General features: G+C 43.3%; 1 protein-coding gene across 1 annotated transcript in view; it reads right to left on the bottom strand.

Moving 5' to 3' along the window:
• LOC133562888 (mitochondrial 10-formyltetrahydrofolate dehydrogenase-like) overlaps positions 1 to 12,456 on the bottom strand; it is a 101,274-nt gene extending 88,818 nt beyond the window's left edge. Inside the window, exons 1-2 of the mRNA XM_061916703.1 lie at positions 12,288 to 12,456; positions 4,836 to 4,980 (exon numbers count right to left, since the gene is read on the bottom strand). Of these exons, the coding sequence (XP_061772687.1) occupies positions 4,836 to 4,980; positions 12,288 to 12,335 (193 nt within the window). The 5' untranslated portion in view covers positions 12,336 to 12,456. The remainder of the gene's footprint in view (positions 1 to 4,835; positions 4,981 to 12,287) is intronic.
• Between the last annotated feature and the right edge of the window lie 7,710 nt (positions 12,457 to 20,166).

Consider the following 20,166-nt stretch of genomic DNA (forward strand, 5'->3'; position numbering starts at 1 on the left):
GTTGTCTGTCTATCTGTGTTGGCCCTGCGATGAGGTGGCGACTTGTCCAGGGTGTACCCCGCCTTCCGCCCGATTGTAGCTGAGATAGGCGCCAGCGCCCCCCCGCGACCCCGAAAGGGAATAAGCGGTAGAAAATGGATGGATGGATGGATGGATGGATGTAATTCTAAAAAGACCCTATTTGTGGACAAGGCGAGACAACGCCAATAATGCACATTCAGCCGTTTTGTGAACTATCAGTAAACACGTTCAACAGAAGCTGCCGTGAGAAACATTTCTTTCCACTCAGTTATTCCTTGCAGACTACTAATGAAAAAGCACACACTTTAATGCAGGGGTGTCAAACTCGTTTTCATTGGGGGCCACATGGCAGTTACGGCCGCCCTCAGAGGGCCACTTGTAACAGAGAATAATACATACATTTGAAATTGCTTCATTACACAATTATGTATTGTTATATATTTTTATGTACACTGTAAGAAAAACATATAGATTTTAGAGTAAAGTTTAGCCGCCAAAATTTTACCATAGAATTAAAATGTTTTTTACAATGTATACTGTAAATGTAAATGTGAAAACAGTACCACTGTTTTACTGTAAAATCTACAGTTTTGGTTTTTACAGTGTTTTACTGTAAATGTGAAAACAATATAACAGATTATTTTGTTATTTGTTTTTACAGTAACATTCTGGCAACTGAGCTACTAGTTTTTTACCTTTTTTTTTTTTTTTTTACATTGTACAATTTGATAGATAAGTTGCTTGAAAATCATGAGTCAAGCAGATATTGGAGAACTTATTTTGATGTTTGGAATGTGTGATAACATTATATCACAATAATTTGTTGCAATATTTGATTAAGTTTAAAATACATACAATTGCATACGGTACATATATTTTTTTCTGTCAAACTAGAAAGTTGACTACATTTAGATATAAATAGATGCATGGTAGGCTTCACGGTGGCAGAGGGGTTAGTGCGTCTGCCTCACAATACGAAGTTCCTGCAGTCCTGGGTTCAAATCCAGGCTCGGGATCTTTCTGTGTGGAGTTTGCATGTTCTCCCCGTGACTGCGTGGGTTCCCTCCGGGTACTCCGGCTTCCTCCCACTTCCAAAGACATGCACCTGGGGATAGGCCCCTCCCACTTCCAAAGACATGCACCTGGGGATAGGTTGATTGGCAACACTAAATGGTCCCTAGTGTGTGAATGTGAGTGTGAATGTTGTCTGTCTATCTGTGTTGGCCCTGCGATGAGGTGGCAACTTGTCCAGGGTGTACCCCGCCTTCCGCCCGATTGTAGCTGAGATAGGCGCCAGCGCCCCCCGCGACTCCGAAAGGGAATAAGCGGTAGAAAATGGATGGATGGATAGATGCATGGTAATTCAAGGCCTTTGCGGGCCACATAAAATGAGGTGGCAGGCCAGATTTGGCCCCTGGGCCTTGAGTTTGACACTTGTATTTCAATGTAACGCCTTTAAACTACATATGGCAGAAATATGAAAGTTAAAAGAAAAAATAACACATTGATTACTTTTCCTAGTAATTACATCTTTTACGGCGATACAGTGATAATTTCATTACTTTTTGGGCAAAGTACAGAGAAACTTTATTTACTTTTTAGAAGTCAGTTTTCTAAAACTGACTTTAACACTGAGGTACTTACTGAACAGTAATTATAATGACTGTTTCGCATATCTATACTACCTAAAAAATGTTCAATTGCACAGTAGAAAACATTAAATTGCAGAGCAAACAATATACACAAACAAAATGAGTTCAACAATCTGGTTAAAAACATTCTATGCCTGGACTATTTTGCATCCCAAAGTCCATTAGACCTCTGATCTGTGACGGCCATTATTAACCTTGGAATGAAGCGCTCAAAACATCACTTCCTTGGCAGTCCGGGATTCAGTCATTCCCTTTCCGGTCGCTTTAATTGTAAGTTTGGCTTCTGGTATTGTGTTTTGTGAAACTAAGTTGTTCCGTAAAGTAACGTTCCAAATCCTCATTCGACACTGGCTGACTCAGCTGTCAATCTGGGATTTGGGATGTTCCCTTTCTGGTTTATATGACTGTAATTTCTTTTGGGTTTTGTTTTTGTGTTGACTTGAAATTCTAAGATGTTTCGTCATTTGTTATTTTGTTTTCTGTAATTGTATTTTTTTTCATGAAATATTCGTATTTGTCAGCCGGGGGACTGAAATAAAAACATTTCCGGACCATAGGGCGCACCAGATTATAAGGCGCACTGCCAATGAATGGTCTATTTTCCATCTTTTTTCATATAAAGTCATCCATCCATCCATCCATTTTCTACCGCTTATTCCCTTTCGGGGTCGCGGGGGGCGCTGGCGCCTATCTCAGCTACAGTCGGGCGGAAGGCGGGGTACACCCTGGACAAGTCGCCACCTCATCGCAGGGCCAACACAGATAGACAGACAACATTCACACTCACATTCACACACTAGGGCCAATTTAGTGTTGCCAATCAACCTATCCCCAGGTGCATGTCTTTGGAAGTGGGAGGAAGCCGGAGTACCCGGAGGGAACCCACGCATTCACGGGGAGAACATGCAAACTCCACACAGAAAGATCCCGAGCCTGGATTTGAACCCAGGACTGCAGGACCTTCGTATTGTGAGGCAGACGCACTAACCCCTCTGCCACCGTGAAGCCCCATATAAAGTCATGTAATTGTATTTTTTTTTTCTAAATTGAAAAAAAAAAAAAAAAAAAAATTTTTGTTGTAGCGGTGTAGCGTGCAAGGACGGGAGTTGAAGAAGTGTCAAAAGATGGAGCTAACTGTTTTAATGACATTCAGACTTTACTATAATCAATAACAGAGCAGCATCTCTTCACCTGTGGCTCACTAGTACAACAACAACTTCGGAAATGTGTCCCGTGATAAACCGTCCGACCGGAACTCTCGAATAACTAAAGTTTCTTGGGTGAATAATGTAAACTCACGAGACCGGTATGTTTTAGCGCTTCCATGGTGAGTTTACTGAGATACAAGTACAAGCAATGACTTTACACTACTTTATATTAGAAATAGCAACAGCGGAGGATGAATGTCCCATAACAAGAAGACAGTGAAAAAGAAGAAGCTTATCGACTACAAAGGCAGACGCGCACAATTTTTCAGGACTTATGCAGATCCCAAATACACATCAGCAGGTACCAGAAGGTAAGAAAGTTGCTTTTGCATAATATTGCGATACAAAACGCCTGAAAATGTCTGACCTTAAACACACACCATAATAATACTCGTATGTTGAAGCCCAGTACAATCCATCAAGCGGTGCGGCTTCATAGCTTACCAAAGTCATACTAAAACATTGTAATGGATTTTTGAGCACCGTGTATAATGTCCTATATTTTCAACGGAACATATAACATTTTTGGTGTTGTTTACTTGAGTCATTTTGCAGTCTATCCATCCATCTTCTTCCGCTTATCCGAGGTCGGGTTGCGGGGGCAACAACCTAAGCAGGGAAACCCAGACTTCCCTTTCCCCAGCCACTTCGTCTAGCTCTTCCCGGGGGATCCCGAGGCGTTCCCAGGCCAGCCGGGAGACATAGTCTTCCCAACGTGTCCTGGATCTTCCCCGTGGACTCCTACCGGTTGGACGTGCCCTAAACACCTCCCCAGGGAGGCGTTCGGGTGGCATCCTGACCAGATGCCCAAACCACCTCATCTGGCTCCTCTCCATGTGGAGGAGCAGCGGCTTTACTTTGAGTTCCTCCCGGATGGCAGAGCTTCTCACCCTATCTCTAAGGGAGAGGAGGAAACTCATTTGGGCCGCTTGTACCCGTGATCTTATCCTTTCGGTCATGACCCAAAGCTCATGACCATAGGTGAGGATGGGAACGTAGATCGACCGGTAAATTGAGAGCTTTGCCTTCCGGCTCAGCTCCTTCTTCACCACAACGGATCAGTACAACGTCCGCATTACTGAAGACGCCGCACCGATCCGCCTGTCGATCTCACGATCCACTCTTCCCCCACTCGTGAACAAGACTCCTAGGTACTTGAACTCCTCCACTTGGGGCAGGGTCTCCTCCCCAACCCGGAGATGGCACTCCACCCTTTTCCGGGCGAGAACCATGGACTCGGACTTGGAGGTGCTGATTCTCATTCCGGTCGCTTCACACTCGGCTGCGAACCGATCCAGTGAGAGCTGAAGATCCCGGTCAGATGAAGCCATCAGGACCACATCATCTGCAAAAAGCAGAGACCTAATCCTGCGGTCACCAAACCGGAACCCCTCAACGCCTTGACTGCGCCTAGAAATTCTGTCCATAAAAGAACAGAATCGGTGACAAAGGACAGCCTTGGCGGAGTCCAACCCTCACTGGAAATGTGTTCGACTTACTGCCGGCAATGCGGCATTTTGCAGTCTATATGTATCTTTTGTGTCTGACTGCCATTATATTGCAGTCTACACGTATCTCTTAAGTGTGCCTGTCATCTACTGGCCACATTTATCACTTCACCATGTACCGAATAAAATAGCTTCAAGGTCGGTAAGCAAAACCAGAATTATTCCATACATTGGGTGCCCTGGGTTATAAGGCGCACTGTCGAGTTTTGAGAAAAAGAAATGACTTAAAGTGCGCCTTATAGTCCGGAAAATACGGTACATGTGATCGGTATCGGTATTGATATGAGCCAATCCTGCTCATGGAGAAACGATATCGGAAATAGCATAAAACACAGATTGGAACATCCTTATTTTTTTAATATTACACACATTTCCCCTTTTGAGATGATAATTAACATCATGAATGGTGAAAAAATAAATACAGAAAAGATAAAGCACCGACTCACCAAGCGGATCAGCCTTGCCATCCTTATCAGGTACAGTGAACACGCCGACCACCTTGTGACCTTGTTTCCTCAGATTGCTGTATACCTCCTTTCCAAACAGGCTCTGGCCAATTATAGCTAGTTTGAGCTTATTCTGGAAATGATGCTGTAATGAGAGGGAACAAGACATTAGTGGTAGGCCTCAACTGTTACTATCCATGCACAAATAGACATGGTTACACAAACCCGCTTCCATAATAGCACTGGTGTCGAAAAAAGAAGTAACTCTCCGTGCCTCATTTCGGTGCTTAATAAATGCTGACTAAGCACCTGCAACAAGTGCTTGATAGTGATATTGTTCAAGTAAAAGTCTTTAAGAAGGATAAGAAAGTCCAACGCTCTCTTTAAAGGCCTACTGAAATGAGATGTTCTTATTTAAACGGGGATAGCAGCTCCATTCTATGTGTCATACTTTTGCTGAAAGGATTTAGTAGAGAACATGTTAGATGTAAATATAAACAGAATACAATGATTTGCATGTCATTTTCAACCCATATTCAGTTGAATGCACTACAAAGACAACATATTTGATGTTCAAACTCCATCCATCCATCAGTTTTCTACCGCTTACTCCCTTTTGGAGTCACGGGGGGCGCTGGTGCCTATCTCAGCTACAATCGGGCGGAAGGCGGTGTACACCCTGGACAAGTCGCCACCTCATCGCAGAAGTTCAAACTCATAAACTTTATTTTCTTTTTGCAAATAATACTTAACTTAGAATTTCATGGCTGCAACACTTGCCAAAGGAGTTGGGAAAGGGCATGTTCACCACTGTGTTACATCACCTTTTCTTTTAACAACATTCAGTAAACGTTTGGGAACTGACGAGAGACATTTTTTAAGCTTCTCAGGTGGAATTCTTTCCCATTCTTGCTTGATGTACGGCTTAAGTTGTTCAACAGTCTGGGGGTCTCCGTTGTGGTATTTTAGGCTTCATAATGCGCCACACATTTTCAATGGGAGACAGGTCTGGACTACAGGCAGGCCAGTCTAGTACCCGCACTCTTTTACTATGAAGCCACGTTGATGTAACACGTGGCTTGGCATTGTCTTGCTGAAATAAGCAGGGGCGTCCATGGTAACGTTGCTTGGACGGCAACATATGTTGCTCCAAAACCTGTATGTACCTTTCAGCATTAATGGCGCCTTCACAGATGTGTAAGTTACCCATGTCTTGGGCATTAATACACCCCCATACCATCACAGATGCTGTCTTTTCAACTTTGCGCCTATAACAACCCGGATGGTTCTTTTCCTTTTTTGTCCCGAGGACACGACGTCCACAGTTTCCAAAAACAATTTGAAATATGGACTCGTCAGACCACAGAACACTTTTCCAATTTGTATCAGTCCATCTTAGAGTAGCTCAGGCCCAGTGAAGCCGACGGCGTTTCTGGGTGTTGTTGATTAACGGTTTTCGCCTTGCACAGGAGAGTTTTAACTTGCACTTACAGATGTAGCGACCAACTGTAGTTACTGACAGTGGGTTTCTGAAGTGTTCCTGAGCCCGTGTGGTGATATCCTTTACACACTGATGTCGCTTGTTGATGCAGTAAAGCCTGAGGGATCGAAGGTCACGGGCTAAGCTGCTTACGTGCAGTGATTTCTCCAGATTCTCTGAACCCTTTGATGATATTACGGACTGTAGATGGTGAAATCCCTAAATTCCTTGCAATAGCTGGTTGAGAAAGGTTTTTCTTCATCTGTTCATCAATTTGCTCACGCATTTGTTGACATCCTTTCTTGTGAAAGACTTGTGAAAGACTGAGCATCTGTTCCCAATTAGCCTGCACACCTGTGGGATGTTCCAAATAAGTGTTTGATGAGCATTCCTCAACATTATCAGTATTTATTGCCACCTTTCCCAACTTATTTGTCACGTGTTGCTGGCATCAAATTCTAAAGTTAATAATTATTTGCAAAAAAAAATACAAAAATTATCCGTTCGAAAACCAAATATGTTGTCTTTGTAGCATATTCAACTGAATATGGGTTGAAAAGGATTTGCAAATCATTGTATTCCGTTTATATTTACATCTAACACAATTTCCCAACTCATATGGAAACGGGGTTTGTATATTCCTGACGCGTTAATTGACGAAAAGAGCGCAATGATGTCATGTTATCGATGCGGAGCCTTTTTTTAGACAATATGATTTGCCCAAGAGTGACAAGCGGTTGAAAATAGATTGGAAAGGACAAATAAAAAAAACAACCTTCAGACTTCCTGCGGCCCAGATTTTGGACGCTGGCGAGCCGTATTCCGCCCGCTGGCCGTAGTTTGGAGACTCCTGATCTGAACAATTTTTTTCTATGCTTTTATTGTAATATTTTCAGTTTGTTTTTATTTTTGGCCAAAGTAAGAAAAAAGAAAATAATCTTAAGTTGTCTTATTTTTTTTGTTTTAATGCCATGATTGGGACGGCATGGCGCTGTTGGTAGAGTGGGAGGGTTCCTGGTTCGATCCCCATCTGTGTCCTTGGGCAAGACACTTCACCCTTGCTCCTGATGGATCGTGGTTAGGGCCTTTGCATGGAAGCTCCCTCCATCAGTGTGTGAAAGTGTGTGTGAATGGGTGAATGAGGAAATAGTGTCAAAGCGCTTTGAGTACCTTGAAGGTAGAAAAAGCGCTATACTAATATAACCCATTTACCATTTTAATAGTCCGGCCCACTTGTGCACGGATTTCCCTCCATGTGGCCCCTGAGCTAAAATGAGTTGGACACCCGTGAAGTACAGTATTACAGTATATGTAACAGCTGCGGCAACGACAAAAAAAAAGGGCAGCGTGAAATAGAGAGTAGATCCAGCAGAAAATAGACGTTACGAAGACTTGATCAGTGGCCTTGTGGTTAGAGTGTCCGCCCTGAGATTGGTAGGTCGTGAGTGCAAACCCCAGCCAAGTCATACCAAAGACTATACCTCCCTGCTTGGCACTCAGCATCAGGGCTTGGAATTGGGGGTTAAATCACCAAAATGATTCCCGAGCGCGGCCACCGCTGGTGCTCAATGCTCCCCTCACCTCCCAGGGGATGGAATAAGGTTCAAGGTCCAAGGTTCAAGTTTTATTTGTCACATGCACACTACAGTGTAGCATTTCACTGTGGTGTAGTCACTACACCACAGTGAAATGCTTTTTTCCATGCTCTTCAGATATTGCGTACTCTTCAGCATCTACATGCTGCCGCTAGGTGACATCATACGCAAATACGGTATTAGCTTTCACTGTTATGCTGATGACACCCAACTCTACATGCCCCTAAAGCTGACCAACACGCCGGATTGTAGTCAGTTGGAGGCGTGTCTTAATGAAATTAAACAATGGATGTCCGCTAACTTTTTGCAACTCAACGCCAAAAAAACGGAAATGCTGATTATCGGTCCTGCTAGACACCGAACTCTATTTAATAATACAACTCTAACATTTGACAACCAAACAATTAAACAAGGCGACACGGTAAAGAATCTGGGTATTATCTTCGACCCAACTCTCTCCTTTGAGGCACAAATTAAAAGTGTTACTAAAACGGCCTTCTTTCATCTCCGTAATATCGCTAAAATTCGCTCCATTCTGTCCACTAAAGACGCTGAGATCATTATCCATGCGTTTGTTACGTCTCGTCTCGACTACTGTAACGTATTATTTTCGGGTCTCCCCATGTCTAGCATTAAAAGATTACAGTTGGTACAAAATGCGGCTGCTAGACTTTTGACAAGAACAAGAAAGTTTGATCACATTACGCCTGTACTGTATATACCTTTATATACATATATACATACATATATACCTATACTGTATACATACATATATACCTATACTGGCTCACCTGCACTGGCTTCCTGTGCACTTAAGATGTGACTTTAAGGTTTTACTACTTACGTATAAAATACTACACGGTCTAGCTCCATCCTATCTTGCCGATTGTATTGTACCATATGTCCCGGCAAGAAATCTGCGTTCAAAGGACTCCGGCTTGTTAGTGATTCCCAAAGCCCAAAAAAAGTCTGCGGGCTATAGAGCGTTTTCCGTTCGGGCTCCAGTACTCTGGAATGCCCTCCCGGTAACAGTTCGAGATGCCACCTGAGTAGAAGCATTTAAGTCTCACCTTAAAACTCATTTGTATACTCTAGCCTTTAAATAGGCTCCCTTTTTAGACCAGTTGATCTGCCGTTTCTTTTCTTTTTCTTCTATGTCCCACTCTCCCTTGTGGAGGGGGTCCGGTCCGATCCGGTGGCCATGTACTGCTTGCCTGTGTATCGGCTGGGGACATCTCTGCGATGCTGATCCGCCTCCGCTTGGGATGGTTTCCTGCTGGCTCCGCTGTGAACGGGACTCTCGCTGCTGTGTTGGATCCGCTTTGGACTGGACTCTCGCGACTGTGTTGGATCCATTGTGGATTGAACTTTCACAGTATCATGTTAGACCCGCTCGACATCCATTGCTTTCCTCCTCTCCAAGGTTCTCATAGTCATCATTGTCACCGACGTCCCACTGGGTGTGAGTTTTCCTTGCCCTTATGTGGGCCTACCGAGGATGTCGTGGTGGTTTGTGCAGCCCTTTGAGACACTAGTGATTTAGGGCTATATAAGTAAACATTGATTGATTGATTGATACAGTGGGTCCAAACACTAGTTGCAGAATCTAATACACTAAATACAAAGAAATACAACAATTGAATAGCTCTGCTGTACATTAATTATAAGACAGTTAAGTTGCACAACTGGATGGGTCAAATGCAAAGTAGGGATGCACCGATTAATCGGTAACCGAATATATTCGGCCGAATATGGCAAAAAAGGCCACATTCGGCCTTCGGTGGAATGAGTTAAAAACAAGGCCGAATAGTGGCGTGTGACCCAATTTTTTTGACGCGGTGACGCCATCAACCAACGTGCAGTGACGCGGTGACGTTGGGATATGTTGTGTACCTGTATAAGTGTATGAGGTTACAAGGTTGGGATATGTTGTGTACCTGTATAAGTGTATGAGGTTACAAGCACACACTTAATTGAGATTTACTTGAGCCTTCTGTTTACATTATTAGCATATCTACTGTGGCTAAGCAGACTTTTGCCAAAAGGACAATAATTCATTTGTTGTGGGTTTATCCACTTTAATGCACTGTATTTTTTTTTGGAATGCATGTTTTGTTTGAAGGCCTAATATAAATGAAAAACTTTGTGCTTTTTTTTGAAAAGCAAAGGCTACTGTAATATTAAAAAAATGTCAATATTCAATAAAAAAATCACTTTATTTGAAAAACATGTCTAAATATTTATTCTAGGCTATTTATGCAATTTTTAAAAAATTATGAAAAACTGCATTCATTATGGGCTTCACGGTGGCAGAGGGGTTAGTGCGTCTGCCTCACAATACGAAGTTCCTGCAGTCCTGAGTTCAAATCCAGGCTCGGGGTCTTTCTGTGTGGAGTTTGCATGTTCTCCCCGTGAATGCGTGGGTTCCTCCCACTTCCAAAGACATGCACCTGGGGATAGGTTGATTGGCAACACTAAATGGTCCCTAGTGTGTGAATGTGAGTGTGAATGTTGTCTGTCTATCTGTGTTGGCCCTGCGATGAGGTGGCGACTTGTCCAGGGTGTACGCCGCCCTCCGCCCGATTGTAGCTGAGATAGGCGCCAGCGCCCCCCGCGACCCCGAAAGGGAATAAGCGGTAGAAAATGGATGGATGCATTCATTATTCGGTATTCGGCCAAGCGTTTAAATTTTATTCGGCTTCGGCCACAAATTTTCATTTCGGTGCATCCCTAATGCAAAGGCTAATATTATCGGTATGTGACTATCAGTGGTATTTTAACTTTAACTTTAAAGAGCGGTAGCTAACATACAAGCGGTTGGACACATTTGAAAAAAAAAAACCTTGAGACTTCCCGCGTTTTTTGGACGCTGGCGGGCCGTATTCAGCCCGCGGGCCGTAGTTTGGGGGACCCCTGATGCAGAACGTCCGGCGGGCCCTATTTTGCCCAAGTGTGTGCTAGCTGGTGATGGACTGGTATAAAGCTGTTTATTTTACATCCATCCATTTTCTACCGCTTATTCCCTTTTGGGGTCGCGGGGGGCGCTGGCGCCTATCTCAGCTACAATCGGGCGGAAGGCGGCGTACACCCTGGACAAGTCGCCACCTCATCGCAGGGCCAACACAGATAGACAGACAACATTCACACTCACATTCACACACTAGGGACCATTTAGTGTTGCCAATCAACCTATCCCCAGGTGCATGTCTTTGGAAGTGGGAGGGGCCTATCCCCAGGTGCATGTCTTTGGAAGTGGGAGGAAGCCGGACTACCCGGAGGGAACCCACGCATTCACGGGGAGAACATGCAAACTCCACACAGAAAGATCCCGAGCCTGGATTTGAACCCAGGACCGCAGGAACTTCGTATTGTGAGGCAGACGCACTAAACCCTCTTCCACCGTGAAGCCCTGTTTATTTTACAATTTTATTTAAAGAGTGGCCGTGCGCAACCCGAGGGTCACTGGTTCAAATCCCACCTAGAACCAACCTCGTAACGTCCCTTGTGTCCTGAGCAAGACACTTCACCCTTGCTCCTGATGGGTGCTGGTTGGCGCCTTGCATGGCAGCTCCCTCCATCAGTGTGTGCATGTGTGTGTGAATGGGTAAATGTGGAAGTAGTGTCAAAGCGCTTTGAGTACCTTGAAGGTAGAAAAGCGCTATACAAGTACAACCCATTTATTTATTTAAAATATATTTTCGATATTTTTTTAACACAGCAAACACCTTTTGGATTTTCTGTATGGCCTTCTTCAACAGGCTATGTTTAATGATCACTTTTATTTGAAAAGGTTGAACTCTGGACACTCCAGTCTTGGATTCCAAGAAGCGTTATGTTTGTTCAGGCTTGGTTCTTAGTCCCGCCCCCTCCCTTACCATCAAGCGTTTCTATTGGCTTACAAAATGTGAGAAATACTATTGGCTGAAAGAGACCACGCCTACACCCGTCCCATAGCTGTCGGAGACATGTGTGCGGGACTAAACGGGGTTTAGAGTTTCCCAGGCAGCTCTTTTTTTCTGTCAAGTGCATTTGCAGCAGCAGCAACGTGTTCACGTTATAAACCACACATCGTTTCATGCAATAACCACAAAGCAGCCCTTAATAGTCAATAAATAGGGTAGAAATATATACAATATCGTATAAAAGTACTGCACGGTCGCATCATGGCCATTGAGAGCAGTAAAAAAAAAAAAATAAAAAATAAATGAAGCTGATGCAACATTCTCCGGTTATGCACAGTGTGCAAAGGAGCCAGGGGAAAAAAAAAAAAAGCAATTAGTGACACAAGTTATTATTTCGCTGCCCGTAACGTCCGGTGGAAATAAAGGCACGGACGTGGCATTTAAATCAATGCGGCGAAATCATCGTTTTACTCACAGAAGTGGAGGAGAATGTCCGAAAGGCCTGGCTGGCTGTCCACAGCATGATGTGTCCGTTATGTGTGCAGAGATGAACTGTGCGAGGTCTGCCTGTGAAACGGGCACACGAGCACACGATCACGACACTATCTCGTACGTGTCAGTGGGAAAAGACCGAAGTTATGAAAGCACACGCAGCAGCCCGGTGTGGGTCGAGACACGAGTCGATAATGTCGATATCAAGAGCAGTATCGATGTTGGAACCACAAATATCAAATATTATCCTGGACATTCTGCTACAATGTTGTTTACACTGCTATGTTTATTGGGTGTACTATACATTTTATATGGTGTTATTATAAAAAATAAAAAAAAATTATATATATCCATCCATCCATTTTTCTACCGCTTATTCCCTTTCAGGGTCGCGGGGGGCGCTGGCGCCTATCTCAGCTACAACCGGGCGGAAAGCGGGGTACACCCTGGACAAGTCGCCACCTCATCGCAGGGCCAACACAGATAGACAGACAACATTCACACTCACATTCACACACTAGGGACCATTTAGTGTTGCCAATCAACCTATCCCCAGGTGCATGTCTTTGGAGGTGGGAGGGGCCTATCCCTAGGTGCATGTCTTTGGAGGTGGGAGGGGCCTATCCCCAGGTGCATGTCTTTGGAGGTGGGAGGGGCCTATCCCCAGGTGCATGTCTTTGGAGGTGGGAGGGGCCTATCCCTAGGTGCATGTCTTTGGATATGGGAGGGGCCTATCCCCAGGTGCATGTCTTTGGATATGGGAGGGGCCTATCCCCAGGTGCATGTCTTTGGAAGTGGGAGGGGCCTATCCCCAGGTGCATGTCTTTGGAAGTCGGAGGGGCCTATCCCCAGGTGCATGTCTTTGGAGGTGAGAGGAAGCCGGAGTACCCGGAGGGAACCCACGCATTCACGGGGAGAACATGCAAACTCCACACAGAAAGATCCCGAGCCTGGATTTGAACCCAGGACTGCAGGACCTTCGTATTGTGAGGCAGACGCACTAACCCCTCTTCCACCGTGAAGCCCATATATATATATATATATATATATATATATATATATATATATATATATATATATATATATATATATATATATATATATATATAAAAATGTATATATATATATATAAATGTATATATATATATATATATATATATATAAATGTATATATATATATACATATATATATATATATATAAATATATATATATATATATATATATATACACATTTTTTGTGGCTCCAGACAGATTTGTTTTTGTATTTTTGGTCCAATATGGCTCTTTCACTGTTTTGGGTTGCTGACCCCTGCCCTGCCATCCATCCATCTATTTTTTTTACTGCTTGTCCCTTTTGGAGTCGCAGGGGGTGCTGTAGCCTATCTCAGCTACATTTGGGCGGAAGGCGGGTACACCCTGGACAAGGCGCCACGTCATCGCAGGGTCAACACAGATAGAGACAACATTCACACACTAGGGACCATTTAGTGTTGCCAATCAACCTATCCACAGGTGCATGTCTTTGGAGGTGGGAGGAAGCCGGATTACCCGGAGGGAACCCACGCAGAACATGCAAAATCCACACAGAAACTTCCACAGGAACTTCGTATTGTGAGGCACACACACTAACCCCTGTTTCACCGTGCTTCCCTGACTAGAATGCATACTTGCAAAAAAGGCTTGAAATGCTAAGGAAACAAGCTATAGCAGCTGGACAGTGGAGTTATCATTATTATTTTATTAGCCTTAGACTTCTTTTTCCTGTCATTAAAACTTTAACTTTACAGTACAGATAACAACGAAATTGTGTCGCATTAGCACATTGCATCAGCTCAGTGTTAAATGTTACAGAAAAAGTGTGATTGTATAATCAAACAAACTAATGTGAACACTCACAAAAGTACCAACAATTGGTGTCATTGATTACTGGTAACGATTATCTGGTACCATGAAGCAGTATTGAATCACTTCAAATGTGAGAAGTACCTTCCCCATTTTATAATTCATCCATGAGTGTTAAAAACACCTACTACCTGTATTGACTGTGTAAGTGTTTCATAAGTCTCCTGTCTGTTATCTGCTGGGAAAAAAAGTTATTACGTTTGTCCTGAAAACAACATTTCCATCCATCCATCAATTCATTTTCTACGTGATGTTGTCTGTCGATCTGTGTTGGCCCTGTGATGAGGTGGCGACTTGTCCAGGGTGTACGCCACCTTCCGCCCGAATCCAGCACCCTCACGACCCCTTTCCTAGTCAGTAAATATATTTTTTTGCAACGAATAGCTGCACAGAAGACAATATAAAACATGCAACAATGGCCAATGAACCAAATACTAAACAGTAAAACAGGGGCGCTCACACTTTTTCTGCAGGTGAGCTACTTTTCAATTGACCAAGTCGAGGAGATCTACCTCATTCCTATTTATAATTTATATTTATTTATTTATGAAAGAGACATTTTTGTTAACAAGTTAATGGTGTTTAATGATAATACAAGCATGTTTAACACACATAGATTCCTTTCTTTCATGAAGACAAGAATATAAGTTGGTGTATTACCTGATTCTGATGACTTGCATTGATTGGAATTAGACAGTGGTGCTGATAACGTCCGCATTTTCAAATGGAGGGAAAAAAAGTCCTCCTTTCTGTCCAATACCACATGAAAGTGGTTGGATTTGGCATCTCATTTGTCCAACTTGCATACTCCTTTTTAAACACTTTGTTATGAGAGTAGCATATGTGTGTGGCCCTTTAATGTCTGGCAGCAGGTGAGTGACGTCAGTGAGTGTGCGGGTGGGCAAGCAAGTGAGAAAGCGGTCGCTGAGGGCGGGGGAGAAATACATTGGCATCAAACTCCGTAGCTTGCTAGCTTTCTGAGACTCTTATTTTGTTAGCACAGGCAGGATGAAGCAGGTCTTTTATGGTGAAGACAGGAACTGTGCAGTCGCTCTTTAGAGTTTTGACAGTAGGTACGGAGTCTCTAGAAATAAAATGTGTTTCTCTGCGTCCGCCCTGTTAGTGATTTTTTTCTTAAATATGAGCTCGCAGCAGCCAGCGTCATCTCACAAGATCCTCGGGTGCCGAGAATGTCAAACAACTGACGAAAGTGAAGTCTTGGTATGATTGATGATTGCTCATTTTTATGTCTATTTTTTAATGCCTGGCTTGAGATCGACTGACACACCCTCCGAGATCGACCAGTCGATCACGATCGACGTAATGCCCACCCCTGCAGTAAAATAAAGATCATTTAGCTTATTTGCATCTGTAAAACCCAGGGATAGGAATGAAGATTTACAAAATCAGCTTAAATTTTTTTAATCCTAAAACACCGCTTTGCAGAAGGCCGCTAGAGGGGTCTGGGGGCATGTGCCCCCCCAGAAAAATTTTGAAATCTATTTTAGCTTAGGATGCATTTCCTGCTATTTTGAGTTAAAATATGTTGTTAATCTTCACCTTCAGTTCAATAGATATATCGAGCCATGCCCAGTTCCACTTGTTTCTCACGCCCTTATCGATATCTTTCGCTAATGAAGCATTCCTATCTTAAAAAAGCTTAACCCGGTCTGAAACTGTTTTGTCAATAAAGAAACGTGTTAATCGAGAGCTACTGTGTTTTCTTTCCAGATTAGTCGCCGATAAACAAAACCAATGTAAACAGAACACAAGTTCAGAAACGCTCATAATAATTGAGGATCAGGGACTATATATTGTCGGCAAACGACGCGCGCAGACGCCTATAACGGGCAATGTCATTGGTTGATGTTGTCAGCTGATAGTAGAGCTAGCCAATCTGGTGCCTTCACACATTGGCATTATATTTTTCGCGGGAATTCTCTGTCTTGTACTGATAACTAGGTCAACGCAAAGACAAAAACCACGAGTACCTAACCCCCTCTATAATTTTCTCCCCAGATTCAAACGATTCACAGAAATGACCCAGGCAGTAGGGGTGTAACGGTACACAAAAATTTCTGTTCGGTTTAGAGGTCACGGTTAGGTTCATTTTCGGTGCAGTAAGAAAACAACAAAATATAATTTTTTTGGGTTATTTATTTACCAAATTTGTAAACAATGGCTTTATCCTTTTAACATTGGGAACACTATAATAATTCTACCCACGTTAATCCACATTAAACTGCCTCAAGTTGTTGCTTACATGAAATAAAATGACACAACTTTTCTTCTACAACGTGAATGACTGCTCGCTGACTGCTCTTGTTGCAAAAAAGCTAAGTATCGTTCTATCTGTGTGATTTTAACTGTTTTGCAGCTTTATTTACAACTTATCGAACATATTTAATAGTTCAATTTAACTTGCAAATCACCCGATCTCTGTCTCACCACTTCGCCCTCAGCTAGCTAGCTGCTAAGCTAACGAGGCTAGCGGAGAAAGGCAGCGCCGGTCTGAAGGAAGCTTCTCCCCCGCCACCGTGACCACCACTTCCCGAAGACAGCTGGCACTCCACTCGGCGACGGAAAGTTTCTGTGAGTATGGCTTCCTGCGCTTCGTGCACTTTACTCATGGATAGGTTGGCTTTGCTAGAGAGCCGTGTCCGCCAGTTAGAGCAGAGTAATTTCGTAACTTTAGATGTTGCGGACACATCTGCTAGCGTTAGCTGTAGCGAGCTAACTAGCCCAGCTTGTAGCAGCCCTAATCGGCCTACAAGCTACGGTGTACCGGTTGAGACGCATAATAGATTTAGCCCTTTAGCTAGTCCTACACCCCAGTCTACCGGGCACCACACTTTAGTTATAGGGGACTCCATCACCCGAAACATAAAGCTTAGCAAACCAGCCACAATTAAGTGTATTCCCGGGGCAGAGCACCTGACATTGAAGCTAATCTTAGGGAGCTAACTCGCAACAGGTCTAGTAAGCACGTACGGCAGGCTAACCGCACCACTAGTTATGCGAATATAGTAATACACGTTGGCTCCAATGACGTTAGGATGAGACAATCAGAGATTACAAAGAGAAACATAGCCAGGGCTTGTAATCTCGCCAGAAAGATGTCCAGGCATCGAGTAATTGTCTCTGGCCCCCTGCCTGGGAGAGGCAATGATGAGAGATATAGCAGATTAGTCTCTCTTAACAGGTGGCTGGATAGCTTCTGCAGACAACAGGGATTTACGTTTATTGATAATTGGCCCTCTTTCTGGGGCAAACCTGGCTTGCTGAGGAGAGACGGCCTTCACCCTAACCAGGAAGGCGCTATCCTCTTGTCTCGGAACATAGACTTCGCATTGAGCCACATTTGACTAACTGCACTAGAGCAAGCCCGGTCACAGGCAATTACAGAGCCTGCTAGCCTGGGTATGGAGTCAGTTAAGTTAGAGCTAGCCAGCGCCAGGCTGGATGATCCCTGTACACATAGCAATTTTCGTAGAATAATACACAACTCACAAAATGTTTTTTCTACTGTGTCTATGACTTCGTCAGAGTTAGACATGCGTTCTACTGAGGTGGCAAATTATGATGCGTTCAGTTTATCGCAGCGCCAAGTAGACAATCTGAAAATTCCCGTCATATCAATTCCTAGATATGGTCGTAATTATTTTAAGTACACTGCGCATAATAAACGCAACATTATTAATATTGCTACTACGGATAATTTTATCAACAACTCCTTAAAACAGCCCACTACCTATAATATGGGCTTTCTAAACATCAGATCTTTGTCTCCCAAAACGTTATTAGTCAATGAGGTCATTAGAGACAACAACCTTAACGTCATCGGTCTTAGCGAAACCTGGCTTAAACCAGACGACGTTTTTGCGATAAATGAGGCATCCCCTCCTAACTATACGAATGCGCATATTGCCCGTCACCTCAAAAGGGGAGGGGGTGTCGCACTAATATACAACGAAAACTTTAACTTTAGTCCTAACTTAAATAATAAATATAAATCGTTTGAGGTGCTTTCTATGAAGTCTGCCACACCTCTGCCTCTGTGCCTGGCCGTTATCTACCGCCCCCCAGGGCCCTATTCGGACTTTATTAGTGAATTCTCAGAGTTTGTTGCTGATCTAGTGACGCACGCCGATAATATAATTATAATGGGGGACTTTAATATCCATATGAATACCCCATTGGACCCACCGTGCGTGGCGCTCCAGACTATAATTGATAGCTATGGTCTTACACAAATAATAAATGAACCGACGCATCGCAGCGGTAATACGATAGACCTAGTGCTTGTCAGAGGTATCACCGTCTCCAAAGTTATGATACTCCCGTATACTAAAGTAATGTCCGATCATTACCTTATAAAATTCGAAGTTCAGACTCATGTTCGGCAAGCTAATAATAATAATAACTGCTATAGCAGCCGCAACATTAATGCTGCCACAACGACGACTCTTGCGGACCTACTGCCCTCGGTAATGGCACCGTTCCCAAAGTATGTGGGCTCTATTGATAACCTCACTAACAACTTTAACAACGCCCTGCGCGAAACCATTGATAGTATAGCACCGCTGAAGTTAAAAAAGGCTCCAAAAAGGCGTACGCCATGGTTTACTGAAGAAACTAGAGCTCAGAAATTATTATGTAGAAAGCTGGAACGCAAATGGCGCACGACTAAACTTGAGGTGCACCATCAAGCATGGAGTGATAGTTTAATAACTTATAAACGCATGCTTACCTTAGCTAAAACTAATTATTACTCAAATCTCATCCGCATTAATAAAAACGATCCAAAATTTTTGTTTAGTACAGTAGCATCGCTAACCCAACAAGGGACTCCTTCCAGTAGCTCCACCCATTCGGCAGATGACTTTATGAAGTTCTTTAATAAGAAAATTGAACTTATTAGAAAGGAGATTAAAGACAATGCGTCCCAGCTACAACGGGGTTATAGTAACACAGATACGATTGTATATACGGCGGATACTGCAAATATCCAAAATAGTTTCTCTCGTTTTGATGAAATAACATTAGAAGGATTGTTACAACGTGTAAATGGAATAAAACAAACAACATGTTTACTTGACCCACTTCCTGGGAAACTTATCAAGGAGCTTTTTGTATTATTAGGTCCATCAGTGCTAAATATTATAAACTTATCACTTTCCTCGGGCACTGTTCCCGTTGCATTCAAAAAAGCGGTTATTCATCCTCTCCTTAAAAGACCTAACCTCGATCCAGACCTTATGGTAAACTACCGACCGGTGTCTCACCTTCCCTTTATTTCGAAAATCCTCGAAAAAATTGTTGCAGAGCAGCTAAATGAGCACTTAGCGTTTAACAATCTATGTGAAACCTTTCAATCCGGTTTCAGGGCAAATCACTCGACTGAGACAGCCCTCGCAAAACTGACTAATGATCTATTGCTAACGATGGACTCTGATGCGTCATCTATGTTGCTGCTCCTCGATCTTAGCGCTGCTTTCGATACCGTCGATCATAATATTTTATTAGAGCGTATCAAAATACGAATTGGTATTTCAGACTCAGCCCTGTCATGGTTTAACTCTTATCTTACTGATAGGATGCAGTGCGTCTCCTATAACAGTGTGACCTCGGACTATGTTAAGGTAACGTGTGGAGTTCCCCAGGGTTCGGTCCTTGGCCCTGTACTCTTCAGCATCTACATGCTGCCGCTAGGTGACGTCATACGCAAATACGGTATTAGCTTTCACTGTTATGCTGATGACACCCAACTTTACATGCCCCTAAAGCTGACCAACACGCCGGATTGTAGTCAGTTGGAAGCGTGTCTTAATGAAATTAAACAATGGATGTCCGCTAACTTTTTGCAACTTAATGCCAAAAAAACGGAAATGCAGATTATCGGTCCTGCTAGACACCGACCTCTATTTAATAATACAACTTTAACATTTGACAACCAAA

The sequence above is a fragment of the Nerophis ophidion genome, linkage group LG12, assembly GCF_033978795.1.
Source record: "Nerophis ophidion isolate RoL-2023_Sa linkage group LG12, RoL_Noph_v1.0, whole genome shotgun sequence".
Classification (NCBI taxonomy): domain Eukaryota; kingdom Metazoa; phylum Chordata; class Actinopteri; order Syngnathiformes; family Syngnathidae; genus Nerophis; species Nerophis ophidion.